We start from the raw sequence: 18,335 nt of genomic DNA on the forward strand, positions 1-18,335 counted from the left end.
TTTCAGTTTCACTTCGACTTACTTTCACTTTCTCTTTTCAGCGTCCCCAGTAAGCGGTATTGTATATCGCTCGGTGCAGGGCCTCGGTCGTGCTCCTGATGTTCCCCACGCCGTCAACGTGTCATTCGTGACAGAGGGCAGCGGCGTGGGGGTTTTAACAGAGCCCCCTGTCAGTGCTAAAAGCCTGTTTATTAAGGAAAACAACCGCAATGCACAGGTATGTACTATTTACAGGTGTGCTATCAATCTCTACCACTTTATACCTCTGTCAACGTACAGAAAGCGAAGACAAGTTGTTGCCAACAAATTAATATGAACACCCTTGTTAATTATGCAAAAATTAAATGGCTAAAAATTCTGCTTATACGGTATATAATTGTGTATCCATTTTGGCCCCTAATGCAAAAAGCAGTCTTTGCTAATTCAAGTAAAATGAGAAATTCTTGCACAAAAATAAGAAATTAAAAAAATGTGTTATAGGTAAATCAAACCTATGCTTAATTGCTTAATCAATTGAAAATTAATGTCTACCAGTCTGAGATATCATACTCCTAAATATAATACATTTAATCTATCATATGCTTTAATGGTTGTTGTTGATTTGTAGGTTGACAACAGAAGCATTTTAGCAGAAGCTCACATGTCTACCAATCTGAGCTTTACTGTGCATTTGTCTGGAGGTCATAAGGTCACCTGGGAGACCATACTGACTCGCGGAAACCTGTACGTGGAAGTTCCCAACGGAATTCTCCCGGAAGGCTCGAAGGAAAGGTAGGGGGATATGAAGCATGAATATTGCTGGGTTCAGTAAAAACAGGGTTACAAATGCAGTGTTTTCCTTTTATTTCAAAATAAGTGATAGACAGCCTGGTCAAAAGTTTGAAAATACTGTCTGAAAGACAAAGTTTAATATTCTGGACAAAGTTCTGTCAGATCAGATACAAGTACCTTACTTAGTGGCAGAGAAAGGAAAATGAATAACTGCACCAAAATCCACTACATTTATATTTTCAACAGCATTCAATCTCGCAAGTTTTGTTTTTATTCACTTTGGGGCCTTCCTATAAAGTTGAAACATCACCACAATTAAGGATTAAGAAAGCATTAATTATTCTTCATATGTTCAAAATGAAGTATAATTGAATTATTTATTTATTCACAGCTTGATCACACTTTTGGAGTATGCAGAGGAGAAGCTTTGCTGTGACCATGTAATCCTCTGTTTCTGCAAGAGCAGGAATGATCGAGGTAACTTTTTGCTCTTCTTGAATTGTGTAATGTGTTGAAATTATTAATACCAAAAAAATATATATGTATACTGGCATGCACAGTTGAACTGTGATATGATTACCATGACAATCAATGTCCTCAACACTACAATGCATTATAATCTCAAAGCAAGTTTCAAGTCCCAACTTTTTTCCTATGTATTTTACCTTCAGTATCTCAAACTCAGGGACTTATTTTGAATTTAGTTCCTTGGAATCACTGAGTAAAAGATAACTGTGTCATGATGTTAGGCTGTTTTGAAAATAAAACACATAAAGCCATCATTAGATTTTTGTTTGATGTACTCTGTCCCAATTTTTCAAGGTGGGTGGATAGGTATTTTTTGTTTTTCTTTTGGTATCTGAGTGATAATGGTCATAAAAAATCTGTAGAGGTATATAGAGAAATTGATGTTTTTATTATAATCCGTGCAAGACAGCTGATTGAACATTTATTGTTTTAAAAAAGTTCAATGGAAAAAAAAAAAAACTTAGATATTGTTGTCAGTACTAACAAGAATAGATATGGGTTACCCCATATCCAAAGATATTCGACTGTTAGGTTTAATATGTTTAACAGTGTTTATAATGACGTTAATAAAAAAAAAAACTGCACTGTCTAATTATGGAACTGTTGTAAATATCGTGATTCCATAGCATTACGGAGTCTCCTAACAAACAGTACACATAGGCCTACATGTACCTATAGCCTTGGTCTACACACGTGCAATGGAGCTGTCACACGCATCCAGCGAGATCACACGTTTTGTTTTGGAGAAGTTACGGTGTCAGACAAAACTTTTCTGTTTCCATTAGATCATATAAATACGAATTCTGATTAATAAAAATTATACAATCCCTGTTGAACTTTATATAGTTTGTTCTAACATTTGCATCTGCAACAACTTGTGTTTAAAATGGCCGGGTTTGAAATTATTAATACAAAAAAAATATATAACTGAAAACATGGAAAACCTTTTTTGTTTTGAAAATAACTGAAATATACTAATATATTTGTCGCAGAAATTACTTACATTATTCAAGTTCTATATATAATGGTATGCTGAACTTCAACACGAACCCGAATCTCCAACCCATGCAGTTCTCGTTTTGCCACACATACCCTACAGTTTACGAAGTGTACACACAAGCAGGCCAGGGATTGAAAATTCCGTCATTTAATAATACACACACACAGAATGATTAATTTTTTCTTTAAGAACAAATTGTATGATAATTAACGGACTATAAACATGTACTTAATACAATTGTTGATATAGTATTATCAATTCATTGGTGAAAAGATATGAACTTTGAAGAATGACCTAATTATTCTCTGTTATCAAACACGTAAAAAAAAAGGCTGAGGAGGGAGCGAGCGTAGGAATATTGATATTTTTTATTTGCATTTCGGGGGGAAAGTGACTTTCTAATGATATTTTGACGTTATTTTCGATTTCTTTAACGTATGACATACACAACTTTACTCTTATCATGAACAATAATGTTGTAGAGGTATATCATGATGGAATTATTTTTTATTATAATGTGTGAGCTGCCGCTGAAAACAGTTATATATCTTGCAAAGATAGTATGCATTGATCGAATATATAGAAAAAAAAAAAAGATGATTGGGTAGGGGCAGTCTGAGTACACCAAACAAATGATTTTTTTTATTGTCAGACGAATTATAATGTATGTATATGTTTTTGATGAGATAAATATCTGCTGGAAATTACAAATTCCTTGTTTGACACAAACATGACAAAACTGCATGTTACATGTATGTTCATTTCTGATAAGAACAAAAACCTCTTGTTTTTAACATTTCATGTGGTCATATGATTTGTAAACTACCAGTATGTCAGGATGATAAAAAATTCATCTGTATTTAAAACACAAATATAAATTATATCTATTGATAGTAGTTAACAGATTTTTTTAGCATGATTAAACTGCATATTATGACCGTTTCTGTTTTATAAAGAACAATAACTAATCCCGGATTTATATGGATTTCAGCCTCCTTGATCCGAACTTTCATGTTCATGGGTTTCGCGGTGGCCTGCCCTGGTGACCCCATCGTTCCCATGGTACCCGAGGTCATGTACATGGTGTACAAGATTGACCTTGACGACGATGATGACTAGCTTTTCCTTAACGAACATGGCTTTTAGTATTATGGGCCACTTTCTCTTGATAATGATTTCTTTTCTTTATTTTGATTACAAAAACTTTTTTTTTAAATAGTTGGTAGATCTTTTTTTGATCACTATTGATTTCTTTTCAATTATTTTAGGGGGAAAACATTGATATGAAAAAAGGTATTTTTGAAAGTTATGTGCACTGATTGAGTAAAGAACAAAGTCTGTCGAGTTGCCATTTTTTCTAAAAAACTTTTTATGTTGTGTATAGAATTTTTCCAACAATTGCCTTTTTGGGTTTGTTTTGTGATGAACAAGTTTGTATTGTACATACTTTGAACAAGTAGTCAACGTCAATTGATCAAATTCCACCTTGTTGACTTTTTTGCACATTTAAATTACCAATAACGTCAATCAACAATGAAAGAATTTTAAGTTCATTTAGATTTTCACACTTTTTTTCTTCTTTACTTTAAATAAAAATTTCTTGCGTCCTCTGTCATGAATAGACATGTAGATATGTGTTTAAAAAAATTTAAAAATAAAAAAAAAATGTAAAAAACTGAAAAAAAAAGAAAAAAAAATCTTTGTACTATGTAACGCAGGCTTTTTCGTTTACTTTTTAATCTATTGAAAAAATTTCATTGTACATATTTTTTTGTGTAGAAACATTTTTGCATGAAAATGCAATGGACCATTATTCATTACTTTTTAAAAACATGTTTTTGATCATAAATTGAGAAAACTTGAGCATGTTGAGCTAAATACATTTTATTTTTGTTTCCCAGCACTATGTTTTCCTATGTTTATGAGATTTTTCAAATTCTTTTTGCATACATTTGGAGTGTTTTTTTTTCTTCTTTTGAGATTTCATCTGTTATTTAGAGGTACTGGTTCATGTTGTTATAAATTTACCTCATATTTTCATTTGTTTGACTTCTTTTAATGTTGGTTTGCAAAAATGTTTCTATATAAATTTTGTTGTAAAATAAAGAACAATGAGAAAAAAATGTTTTTCTTATCTACTTCAGTTGCAGATCAAAGAGTTTTGAAAGGTGGAGGGGGGGGGGGGGGCAATTTGAGGTAGGGGTAGGGGCCCACAGCCACACCAAAGAAAATTGATTTATTAATAAATAATTTGGACACAAATTATTGCAGCAGCCCCCCACCCCCACCCCACCCCCCTTCTAAATCTGCCAGTGTACTGAGACTGTAGGGAAAAAAAGTTGTGTTTTGATCTGCAAATTAACGATTGAAATCTATGGAGCTAATATATTATGAAAAGGATAAGCCCAGAAAGTTCCCAGGGGTGAAAAGAGGGGGCTCCCTCTTTACATGATAATGCTTACCTGAGCTTAAAATTGAAGTGAGAATTTGATCCCATTTTTCAGCATCTGTTTGCCAGCCCCACTGAAAACTTTTAATATTTTGCAATCTCCTTTAAAAAATCATAAAGCCAATTTTTACCAAACTTGTCACAGAATGTCTTTAGTTGACGTGAATTGTCGGGTTTGCATGCTCGTGCTACGTACACCTGATGAATTGAAAATAGATGAAAACATTGGATTCCATTTTAAAATCTAACCAAGAATGACTGGGCCTGAAAAAAAGAGGCTTAAATATGAAAGCTTTCTGACAATGTACATTTAGGTACAGTGTATGTTACATTGGCTGTATGGACAATGTAAATGCAAGAATTTTCATGGTTACATGTACTTCAAAATCTTCAAAAAGTTATCTGATTCTGAAGGATAGCAGGGTTATGGTATAATTATTAATATTAATTTATTAAGACACATCCCTACAAGTAAAGCCTCAGTTAACGTCCCTACAATCCCTATATAAAGCTCAGTGCCAATTCAAAAGTATTTCGCCATGAATCTCTTAGCATGCTGGAGTAGCAACCTTGGGTACTGTAGAATCAAGTTTGTTCAAATCATGGCCTCTAGGGCTTTAGGATGGGACCATTAAAAAAGAAAGTTTTTAACATGGTAATGAACAGGGATAATTTATCAAATCATCCTCATCTAATTCAAAGAACAACCAATTTAAACCAAGATGACTCGGGTTTGAGTTTTTCATACGATGCTTTTTTTTCAAATCCAAGCAGACTGCTATTAACATTCACGTGTGTCTGAAATACAGTTATATATACAAGTATATGCTCGTTATGGAGTAGCTATTTTTTGATGATACACTTATAGGCTTAGGCGTCTTTTAAAATTTCCATTTAAGAAAACCCTACAAACCAATTTATGATGACAAACTGGTCATGATCAGCTATTAAAACTTTTTAAAGATACCATATCGATTAAAATTTAGTGTTGTAATGGATATGTACATAAAACTACATTAAACCATTCATTTTTGATCAATATTTCATGCATTACCGTAAATAAAGTAAAAACAACCCAAAAGTAAATTTATTTTTTAATAGAATTCTTCATTACAGATAATTCATTAACAATAAATACTCTTGAACACATTAATAAAATACACAACATTTAAAAATAAAAGCACTTATTTGAAATAAAAATAAAGTTTGATCATGATGAGAAGTAACTTTCCTGTCTATTTTTAATAACAGGAAATTTCATCAGATGAAGCACTAAAAAAATGACAAAGAGTTGTTTTTGTGTCACAGTAGTAAGTCTGTGGTTTAAAAATATACAATCATTCCATCATGTTCACAATTTCCTATCATATACTCGGAATTTATTTTATCTTCGTGAAACAGAAAGCTTTAAAACTGACAGTTACAATCGTTGACAGAATGCCAGAATTTTACTTCCAAAAAAAGTACATTTGACCTACTTAACTTATTTTGTTCACTTCAGTTTAAAAATAGACAATTCAAGGGTGCATAAATTTAAAGTCCTTGTACGTTATCTAAGATAATGTAAAGTGCATACACAGGGTGTACATGGTATGTTTGCATACATGCAGTGTATCTACAAGAGGACAAAATTGAGGTCGCTTGAATTGATAAAAGCTTTTCCTATGCGTTAAGGGCTTATCTCTACAACTTATGGTGAATGATTTTAAATCTCTGTTAAAACTGAAATCAGAAGTTATTTTTTACTCAGTTTAAAATTGTGAAGTACCTCATAGGTTTTCATTTTGTTGCCTTTCCATACTTACAATAAAAATGTGTTTGTTAGCATGTATAATACATGTAGTGAATCAACAATGAAGACAACACTTCCTGAACACAAATGGTGACAAATATTAATGATATCTATTTTGTCATTTTATTCATTTACAAAGGTTAAAAGTCTTATTACATTTTTCACTCATCAGATTTTGAGGTTTCAGATACATGTACTCTTGACTGCTAATTAATTCACATTGATTAACATGTAGTGACTGGGTGTTCAGAAAATAAATTAAATGCCCGGGTTGATTCAATAAAGAAATGGAACCTGGATGTAATAATACATGAGTGAAAAACAATGAAGACAACACTTCCTGAACACAAATGGTGACAAATATTAAAGATATCTACTTTAATTTGACATTTTATTCATTTACAAAGGTTAAAAATCTTATTACGTTTTTGACTCACTCATCAGATTTTGAGGTTTCAGATACATGTACTCTTGACTGCTAATTAATTCACATTGATTAACATGTAGTGACTGGGTGTTCAGAAAAGAAATTAAATGCCAAAAAGAAAATGAAAGAAATGGTACAAAGTCATGTCAAAGATGAAAACAATAAGTGCATTCACTTCAGAAATTTTTTTGATATTCTTAGCAGTCACATTTTATATACCTTCAATGGCATAAGCACGTTTAAAGGTAGATAACTCCACCTGGCTTCAAAAATACAAAAGAATGCAGACTGCAGAGTATGTTCACCTTTCTTTCAAAATATTTTTGATAATCAAAATAAATACTTTCATAATAAAGACTGGTCCAATTTCTAAACAAGTAAATTATCAGGTAAAAATTTTATTCAAGAATTTTCTATTTACATTGTATAGTGACATTTGCAATCTATTTAAAATGGTGTACCTGTACTGCAATATTTTGTGATATTATACTTTCATGTAAATTAGTTGAATCTGATTGGTCGAGAAACATTTGTTAAAAAACACTAGTACCCGCTGAATAATGAAGCCACGCCCTCCAGCGTAGCAACAGTCAACATTGCTTGGTATTCCAAAGAATAGCGACTGCGCGGAATTTATGCGCGCACGGTTCACCGTTATATGTATTTGTTTAAATCATTCAGTATAATATAATAAATATAGCATGTAGTTGAGTGTAACATTGAAAATTTTCATGAAACCACTGATCAACCTCGGCTGCGCCTCGGTTGACAATGGTTTAATGGGGTGAAAATTTTCAATGTTACACTCAACTACATGCAATATTTATATATTAAATACATTACATTAGTATTACTAAGGTTACCAATTTATCAGTCTACATGTTTAGGCCTAAGGGGGGGGGGGTACATGTATCCCATGGCTTGAAAAAAGATAACTATACTTTCTCATCAACAACTGAATCAACACCAATAACAAAGCTGATCAATGAACACAGCAATTTATACGAATGTATGTGTATTAATTCCTTCAAGATCAATCAGACAAACATCATACACTGTCTGTATGTGACTCTCATACATGTAATTTCTTTTCTCTGTGTTTCCACAAATTTACTCTGGAATTTGACATGCATAAAACTAAGGAAAGTCATCTTAAATTTGAATTTCTATACTACATTGACTAGGGATATTTGAAATTTCTCATGAGAATTTTGTTAGACACATAGTTCTCAGTAAAAAAACATTTAAAAAAGAGGGTTTAAAAATTCATTATTAAAATAGATTAAAATGAATTTATGTTACTTTTTAATGAACTTTTTTCTTTAATATTAAAAATTAAAAGGTCACTGAAAAAGTATGGCTATATAAAAATTCAAAAAAAAACATCAGATAATAATTATATTTGTACTATATAGGACAATGAAGATCATGTGTATCTGCAATGGGATCTTAGGCTATACAGGGGACATAGCTCTGGTGAGATCTGTTGACTCTGGATACGAGGACTGTTATGGGTGTTTTTCTCTCTGAAACAGAGACATGAAATGAAAAGAATTTTGTAAATTAGTGACTCAGCAAGTATGCATTCAGATTTCCAACATGTATTTCTTTTCCAATTCCTTTTTCTTTATCAGTCAAAATAGATTTTCAAATGATGATTGTAATATGCAGCATCAAATATGTAGCAATACCTAGATACATGTAATTTCCCTTTTAATTAAATTTCAAACATTTTTTCTCAAATTAAACCTGAAAATACATATCAACTTTAGGAAGCTCTAAATCCTAAAAAAAATTCTTTTTTAGACGCTAATGAAATTAATCATTTAGTACATCTAAGTGGCAAATTTTGCCATTGTTTATCTCTCATGTAAAGAGAGGTAACTCTTTGAATGATGTAAATATATTCAGCAATTTTTGCTTTGTTTGCAAGCATTTTAAATTGCAAAAAAAAAAAGCTTTTCCCCTTTAAAAATATATTCACTTGTTCACTGCTAAATAGCATGAATAAATTTATAGTCTCTTCCACATCTCAAAATCCTGTATATGTATGCATAAAGAAAAATACATGTAGAACAGTACACATTTACTTTAAAAAAAAGTTATGGCAAAATTTTGAAAATTTGATGTAAAGATATTAAATAGCCATGACAACTTACATTTCCGTGAAAGCCTTTCTTTTTCTGCTGTTGGAATCAAAGAATGGAGATCTGTTCTTTGCCCGAGGTATAACATTTTCAGACACTTGACTGGCGCTCTGCAATTAATGTTAATTAACATTTTTATAAGTCTGCCGTGATATCTCATTCCCAGTTTTTTTTTTTATTTTTAATTTTCAACCCTGTTTAATAACTACTGTACATTTTTTAAAATTTAAAACTCAGCATCCACTCTGGTGGTTAGTTTTAACAGAGAATATCTTTTTACACCTAGAATAATTATCAAATAAACCATTAGAGCCAATAATTTCATTCACCAAGAACAGCTTTAAAAGGAAGATATTAAGCATGGATATACATACTTACCCTTAAAACTCGACATGATTTCAAAGTTTTAGATTCCCTGCTACCTGAAGAAGACCAACAAAGTTGATTTAGTTTACATGTAAGAATTATGAATGCAAATTTTAACATCTGGCAATATCATTATCTATTTTTGTCAGAAGAATTCAAAGTAAGTAGTCTAAAATAGGACAGAATAAAACGTATACAATGTACAATGAAAGCATGCATGGTGGAGTGAATCAAAAACTGGATACAACAAAAACTTGTAAAAAACAAAAAAAAGTTTTTAATTTGAAAGACTTAATTAATTAAAATTGAATTCTTTTAAAGACTAAATGTAATCTACCTATTTCCCTGAGACATTTTTTATACTCCTTTTCACAAATCTGAACTCTCAGCCTCACATAGTTAACATTACAAATCCTCAGTAAACTCTGAGTCACAAAAGTTCTTTGCATCAAACACTGCAAAGACCCAGATTTATACATCCCCCAAATCTCTCGAACACACATCAAAGAATGGCACCGGATGCTGAAAATAACACTTCCGTATGAAATATCCAAGTCACCATGTTTACATAAAATCTTTAATGTGTGCATGATTTCCATGCTTTCCTTCACAATCTCGTTGGTCTGGGAGAGTTCTTTTTTGAACTGTTCGAAGGAAGCTGGTGTGTTGTCCCTCCTGCGGATAGCCTTGTAGGCTGTTTTTGCCATAATAAGGATCTGCTCCTCTACTTCTCCACAGGAGCAGGTGGGCCTCTTCCTCCCGGGGGCAGGGGATATGTCCTCCACATCTACTGCAATATTTATCTCCCCTGAAAAATGAAAAATCAGAAACTTATCTGTCATAATTTCTTAAATACATAGAAAAAAAAACAAGAGGCCCACGGGCCTTATAGGTCACCTGAGTATCATGTAACAACTTCCAAACAATTAAAACTGGTTCGTGTTTTAAACCAAAAGCCATGAAATTCACATTTCACAATTTTGAAAGAGGCACCATTGGTAATTATAAACTTAGCATGCTTACTCTATTTACTTAATACCCAGAAGTAGATCAGAGTAACAAAGAGAAAATGCACTTCCACTTTATAACCAGTTGTGCACCTCACCCCAAAGGAACCACTGACCCAGGGGTCACATATTTCAAATTTTGCAAATTTTATCATAAAATGGTTGATTAAAACTAAAGAGCAGATTTCAAAGCATTAATTTATTTTTAGACTATGTAACATCCCCCCTCCCGACCCAGGGGGCATAAAAATAACCATTTTGCTAGATGCACCTTTCTTCATCATAAATATATATATATCTGGATCATTGGCATAAAACCCAGGAGCAAAGGTAAAGATTTTCAAAGAGTTAATGCATTTTCACTATATAATCAATAGAGCCCCGCCCTAACACCAGAGCCCCTGACCCTGGGGCCATAATATTCATAATTTTGGAAGTGACACTCTTGCTCATCATAACTATGTACTTAGTTTGTTTATTTAATACCCAGAAGCAGAGAAGAAGATTTTCAAAGAATAATTAATGCATTTTCGCTATATAATCAATAGAGCCCCGCCCTAACACCAGAACCCCTGACCCTGGGACCATTAAATTAACAATTTTGGAAGAAACACTCTTGCTCATCATAACTATTGGCTTAGTTTGTTTATTTAATACCCAGAAGCAGAGAAGAAGATTTTCAAAGAATAAATGCATTTTCACTATAAGATCAATAGAGCCCCACCCTAACACCAGAACCCCTGACCCTGGGGCCATTAAATTCAAAATTTTGGAAGAAGCACTCTTGCTCATCATTACTATGTGCTTAGTTAGTTTATTTAATACCCAGAAGCAGAGAAGAAGATTTTCAAAGAAATAATGCATTTTCACTATATGATCAATAGAGTCCCGCCCTAACACCAGAACCCCTGACCCTGGAGCCATGAATTTCACAATTTTGGTAGAGGACTCAATGTTCATTACATTCATGCCAACAGTTTGCCTGCTTGATGTCCAGGAGTAAAGAAGAAGATTTTTAAAGATTGCAATAATTTTGGTGGTTTTGGCCCCACCCCTCCGGCCCCAGGGGGGCAAGGACCATAAAATTCACAATTTTTGTTCCCCTTCACCCATAGATGTTGTATATAAAATTTGGTTGAAATTGGTTCAGTGGTTTCAGAGGAGAAGATGAAAATGTTCAAATGTTAACACACGACGGACGACGCACGACGACGGACAAAAACGGATAGCAATAGGTCACCTGAGTTACTCAGGTGACCTAAAAAAAACTGCAACATTACCACCCTCGCCTCAGTACACTCAATTTTTCTCATTTAAATTTTTAATAAGAGATTGATTGTTGTTTTATGTTCCAATCAAAAATATTTTACTCAATGACATATAGAGACTTCATCAAGGTCTAGAGAGGGGCTTCAAATTTAGACCATTACTATGCATCGAGGGGCATTGAGCAGTGAAAAATCTTTTTCATGTTTATTGTGCTAATGCCCACCATCATTTAGGGTATCAGTTTTTAAGGGCTCATCCTTCAGATTTACAACTTTCAATTCAATGTATCAAATGCTTATAAAGGAACACTTGCTTCCATTTTTTTTTTATCAACTAAGGTCAGTGGTTCCCAGGTTTTGAACCCATGACAATCTGATCATTGAGTCAGAGCTCTACCAACTGAGCTACCATAATGGTCACATTTTAAATACATGTAGCAGAAGCTCAATCCTTTAATCGTCTTTGCTAGCCAATTGCAAGGGTTTCTAATACACTACTCTCCTCATAATCCCTTGGAATACATTGTTTAAAAAAATTACGGATTTTTTTCACAAGTTGTGATTGGAGTGGATCGATATTGTTCGATCAATCAGCAATCATTTTTTTGCAAATGACGATATCTGGGTTCGGGGACAAATTTTAACTCTTCACTCTCAGAGATGAAAAACGCAAGTAAACAATGATCACCTGCTATTAGATGAATAGAGATGGTGTCATCCAAAATCTTCAGATATGTGCAAAATAATAATTAGAATCTATTATATTGAAGATATAGATTTGCACAATAATTAACAAATGAAAAATCAATACCTTCTTGTTAATTATTCTATAAAAACTTTCCTGATTTTAATACGTTATTTATTTCTATTGATGACATAATTTCAGTTCAAAATTGGAGATCACTTTTATGAAAACAATCCTGTCTTTCCACAGCACTGTTTGGCAAGGGTTTATGAGGAGAATAGTGTATCAGAAACCCATGGCTATCGAAAATGTCCTTTTAGAAGATAAAACTTCATTGATAAAGCCTGAGAGGTACAGGTTTATCAAGTAACTCTGTGATGAACATTTAGCATTTTATCTCGTTACCTGTTTGTCGTTTTCGTTTGGGTGTACGTCTCTGACGTGTAGTGGACTCATCCAGTAAATCAGCCAGATGACCCTGTAAGGTTTTCCTAAGTGACTTGACAAATTCGTAGAAAGCTCTATCTGACCGGCGAATCAAGTTCTTCATTCATTGCTTCTCTTGTCATTTTTTCCTGTTAAAAATAAAAGAAACATTTACATTTATTTAAAAATTGTGATAACATAAAAAAATGCTCTCTGAGTTCAGAACATTCAGCCAGTCCGTGTATCAAGTATAAAATAACTTGTTGGGCTTTTGCTTCATTTTTTATAATTATGTGATTAACATAATCTAAGATGATGTTAACACAATAAATATTTGTTTGATGTCACATCAAGCTCAAACATTTTCTTTGAAACCTAAAGAGAAATCATTATATAAATTTCAATGAATAAACAGTTCTGCATATTGTACTTCTCAATTAAATACTTCCTGTTATTAAATATATTCTTAACTTTAGACAATCCCTTGAGGTTAAGTTTTTTAGGTAAAACCTGATTTTTAGTAACCCCCTTTCTGATTGGTTATCTTCAGTGACCTTTGACCTACTTTAATTCTGCCGACATCTGCCGTGGAGATGACCTGGCTAGCTATGAGGTCATTGAAGATGTCCTCCGGGGTCATGTTCTCCACCAGTGTGTCCCGGTGTAGCTGTAGTTTCTGTTTGTGTTCTTTTGACATAACTGTGTCTACTGCAAGACAACACAGTCAAGGAAGGGTTAAGTAATAAGCTCAAATTCAAATTAAAAGCAGTGATTACTGAATTCATAACAAAAAATTTCGTAAAATGTACAATAGTAATACTATGAGTAGATGTTGTATCCAAATGCATAAAATTCCTGTTTGCTACCTCTGAACATGCTGAACTAGTACCATATATACTCGCCTATAAGTCGGTCCGCCTATAAGTCAGTTATATTTTTTGACGTTACTTTGGTGGGATTTGGTATTGACCCGCTTATAAGTCGGTACAATTTTTTTGCCAAAATCTGGTGACAATTTCAAGTAAATCCATTGATGTTCAACATGGTTTCAATTAATACTACCTTTTAGCCTCCAGAAAAATACCAATCTCTTTATGACTCACCTATAATTCAGACATTTAGAGTTTTAGACCAATATTTAACTCAGGGCTCTCACACCACTTTTTGGGACTGGGGCCGGGGCCGTTCAAATTGGGAAAATTATCGTCATTTTGGGAAAAGTTGGATAACACAAATTCATTAAAAGAAAATCCTCAAATTTTGCTTTTCTAGCATTTTATCATCAATGCTAACTCTGGTTTGAATAAACAGTTAAACAAAACAAACATGGGTACGTAGGCTATTTATGAAAGTACATTAGCTTTGTCATTACTATCTTTGAGTGTTGATATTGCGGTTATGTCTTACTGCGTGACAGTCGCTAGTCACATAGTCCCGAATTTCCTCAATCACATGGGCAACTTTGCTTACCAATACAGCGCGAGACTGAACATGCCGAAGTGCGGTTATGTTTCTAGGTGCAGCTTACTAATGTTTAAATGAAATGTCTATTTTTGAAACCAAAATGCTGGTTTTTGTCGAAACTACATAACAAGATACTCTGCACTCATAGTTGTATACATTTTTGTAAAAACAATAACCTGGTTCCCCGAACCAGTTTACGAATGCATTTGGCGCGAACTAATAAAATAGTAGTACAGTTTCACTTTCATTTGCAAATGTGTTTTGTTTGGGTTTTTTGCAATTAGGTTTGATGGACTTTTATTTTTTAATTAATATTTTACTCTGGATGGAAGTTGGGAAATTTACACCTTTCTTTTGGGAAAAAAGGTACCTTTTTTGCATTGGGAACGGGGCCGTTGAACGGCCCCAATTTTAGAGAATCGAGAGCCCTGTAACTCCCAAAATACCTACTTACAGGCGAGTATACACGGTAAAACAGACAAAAATGAACCCATACCTAAGTATTAATTCATCTCTTTATTTTATTAATTCTGAATATGTGAAATTTAGAGTGACCTAAAATTCTATAACCCTTACAGTTCCTCCTGTCCTCGGAGTCTGAATCTGATTGGTCGAGGTCTCTGCCCCGGGGTGGATTCTCCCCGTGCTCCCCTGACCGCCTCTGTAGCATACGGAGTCTATCTCTCTGCTCTGTAAGAAGGCTGCCAAAGTCATTGTCCTGGGATTCCTTGACTGCTGATATAAAAAGATTGAAATCCTACATGAAAGTTCAAAAACAAAAAAATATGTTATAAAGAAATCTTCTCTATAAAATCATAAATGTAGTTCAAATACATACAAATATATTCATGATATTATAAAGAAATCACCTCTGTTAAATCTTCAGTATGTTCGATACCTTGTTTGTGCAAGGACCTGATCCGACCTAATACTTTATAAATACATCCTTGGTTTTTATTTTGTAAGTAGTTTATACATGACTTGTACATACATCATGTGCATCTGATATTTATTTTAAAAATGATTTAATCTCAAACTTTTCAAATGATATGCTGAATTAATCAAGAAAAACCTCAATAAATCATGAAATACAAGTCTGAAAATAAGGCACATATAGATTGATCAGAATGAAATAGTCAAAACTGTTAAACTGTATCTGAATCGATAGCTCATCTTAAGATTTGACTTAACCATGTTAACAGAAATATTTATCAACAATACCATGGACCTACAGTGTATAAGAATATAGGTCCCTGAGGCCTAAAATAAAAACTACCGTTAGTTTGTTTGCAGTTGCCTACCAACCCACTGAAAATGCACCTGACCCAAACTTTTATTTAGCCATTTTGTAATTTCTTTTTTTTCAATTTTCAGATTATTGAAACTGTTTCATTTTCAATTTTTGACTTTTGTTTTTATCAATCAGTGGTTTATAACAAGAGAGGAACTTACTCATGTTTAGTAGGTCTATAAAAACATGGAAAAGCTCTATTTATAATTATTTGTTACCTAACAAAAATTTGATTTAAAGAAAAAAAAGAATGCCTACCTACCCACCATTCTAAAAATTATAGGTCGGCAACTACAAACAAAGATTTTTTTTAAGCCTGGCCTGACAATACTGTGAATGTACTCTGTTGAAAATAATGAATGAAAACACAATCTATACCTCTATTTGGGTGATTTTTGTCTCGGGAGGGACTGACACTTGAGGAATGAGGTTCGTACTCCGTACTTCTCCGTAGCTGACCCACTGACCTACTTAACTCCGTGTATTTCTTCTTCATGTTCCTCCTTTCCAGACGTTCCTTTTCTCGCTCTAACTGCTTTATCTTTTCCGACAAGTCAGTTTCATCCAAATCGTCATCAGACTTGTCACCCATTACGAACATGTGTATGGTATAACTGACGTTAAAAGTGAGGATTGCAGCTAGGGATGAATATTAATTATTTGTTTTGATTTTATCGCCAAGTTCTATTTACCGAGGAAATCCGGGATAAACACATTTCCATCGTAATAAATATTATTGGTCATGTTGATTTACAGACTGGTTAAATAACAATTGTTAACACACTATCAACTGGAAAAAACCTCACACTTATTAATTGACATGGCCAAATCTCCTAAAAACTATTCTTGAAAATTAAAACTTGGCGGAATTGTTTTGATTCAGATTTTCGTAATGCCAAACCCGATTTAATTAGACAAAAGTTGACGTGACGTACATGTATTTGCCCAAACTGTCTTTACTTGTAAGAAAACGAAGTCATCTTTGTTCAGTGCTACTAATCACTAATACATTTAATCCCTAAGAGAGACGCGAGAACTAAAAACAGAACCAATGCCAGAGGCCCAGTGGCCACATCGCTCACCTGAGTAGTGTGGCTAGGAAACAAAGCAGAAATTATAGTTTAGTATTGTACTGTACATATACTGGGAAATTTTTGCCCCCGTTTTATTTTCAATCCTTTTGCCTACTCTCGGCCGGGCGAATTTAAAACTAGTCCAATTCAAAGTTAGTATAATTTCTTAAACAGCTAGAACTCTGATTGGGTTAATTTAATTAACACGCGGCAAAATTGTTAATGCACGTGTGAAAGGGCGAAATTAAAGCTGGACGGAAAAGTCTTTGGCATGAATATAAAACAATAAATAAAACTATAGAAAACTAAGGAATTGTAGTTTCAGCTGGGGGGGGGGGCAAAATTAATTTCTTATATATTTGTTGATTCCTAAATATATACATGTAATTTTTGTGAAAAACATAACTTTTAACGGTGCATGTATAGACACAGATTTAAAGTTAACATTTTCTGTATAATATCACGATTTATATATAGTAATAGCATTTCACACGAAAATATATTAAAAATCTTATTTCATCTATGATAAGTTATTGAAACTTCTTTTTTTTGGGGGGGGGGGGGGGGTGTTTTAGCTGCAGATCTGTAGCGTTATGGTTTCATATACATGTATTTGACTTTGACCATCATGATAACGCTACAAATCCCGTATTGCAAAAAAGGTGCAATTTACGGCGCAATATTTTTTGCGCACTTTTGGGGAGAATTTCTCCATTTTCAGGAGCGGTCAATTAACTACCTTCACTCCCTAATTCTAGACAATTTCTGTAGCCAATATGTATATTTTATCCACTTCCAACCATTTATAGTTTTCTCTACAGGCAATAAACTCACTTGAAGTGAATTTTCAGCCATCTAACAAATAATTTTGATCACGCGAGTTTAACACATGTAGAGACGACCATAAAGGGTTGGGAGATGGATAAAATAAACAGATTAGTTAAAAAATATGTCTAGAATTAGGGAGTGAAGGTAATTAATTGACCGCTCCTGAAAATGGAGAAATTCTCCCCAAAAGTGCGCAAAAAATATTGCGCCGTAAATTGCACCTTTTTTGCAATATATTACGGGATCTGTAGAGTTATGGTCAAAATCAAATATATAAAACCATAACGCTACAGCAGGCATGTTTACGAAGCTATCTTAAGACTAAGAAACGTCTTAAGATATACTTACGACAATTATTAATTTTGAAAGAATCGTAACTTAAGAAAGTTCTTAAGAATTATCTTAAAGTTACGACAGCTTTAGACATATCTTAAATCTATCGTAAGTAGAAATAGCTGCGTCCATGTTGCTGCTGGCTCGACGAAATTGTCGTATCAGACGTGATTGAGTATTTAAAGATATAGGAATAATTCGAAAGACTGATTACTAGTACATGTATGTCGGGACCGTTAACGACAGCTGTAAAAATTATATACCACTATAATATATAGATTTCGTTAAATAAAATGTTTGGTAAGACTATTAATTTTTGCTGATGTGTTTTATTATCAAAACAAATGTTATACAGTTTGACTGATTAATGATATTGCGCACTATTTCAGTTAGAAGAGGTATTTACTTCTCTAAGCCCCCCCCCCCACCTTTGAAGCCTCAAAGCTATCTAAAAATTCACGGATTTTTTTTGTATTGTGT

At 33.3% G+C, this 18,335-nt stretch overlaps 1 protein-coding gene and 1 pseudogene across 1 annotated transcript; one reads left to right on the forward strand and one right to left on the reverse strand.

Moving 5' to 3' along the window:
• Positions 1 to 37: 37 nt before the first annotated feature.
• LOC134278876 (ornithine decarboxylase antizyme 1-like) lies at positions 38 to 3,583 on the forward strand (the record flags this gene model as incomplete). Its single annotated transcript, XM_062761176.1, has 4 exons — positions 38 to 217; positions 608 to 771; positions 1,163 to 1,248; positions 3,291 to 3,583. Coding segments are annotated over 4 exons (558 nt in total), but the record flags the coding sequence as incomplete, so codon positions are not given.
• Positions 3,584 to 8,315: 4,732 nt separating this feature from the next.
• Positions 8,316 to 16,480, reverse strand: LOC134278873 (uncharacterized; annotated as a pseudogene).
• Positions 16,481 to 18,335: the final 1,855 nt, after the last annotated feature.

The sequence above is a fragment of the Saccostrea cucullata genome, unplaced genomic scaffold (genome assembly GCF_032062105.1).
Source record: "Saccostrea cucullata isolate Sc308-1 unplaced genomic scaffold, CSIRO_AGI_Scuc_v1 ctg485, whole genome shotgun sequence".
Taxonomy (NCBI): domain Eukaryota; kingdom Metazoa; phylum Mollusca; class Bivalvia; order Ostreida; family Ostreidae; genus Saccostrea; species Saccostrea cuccullata.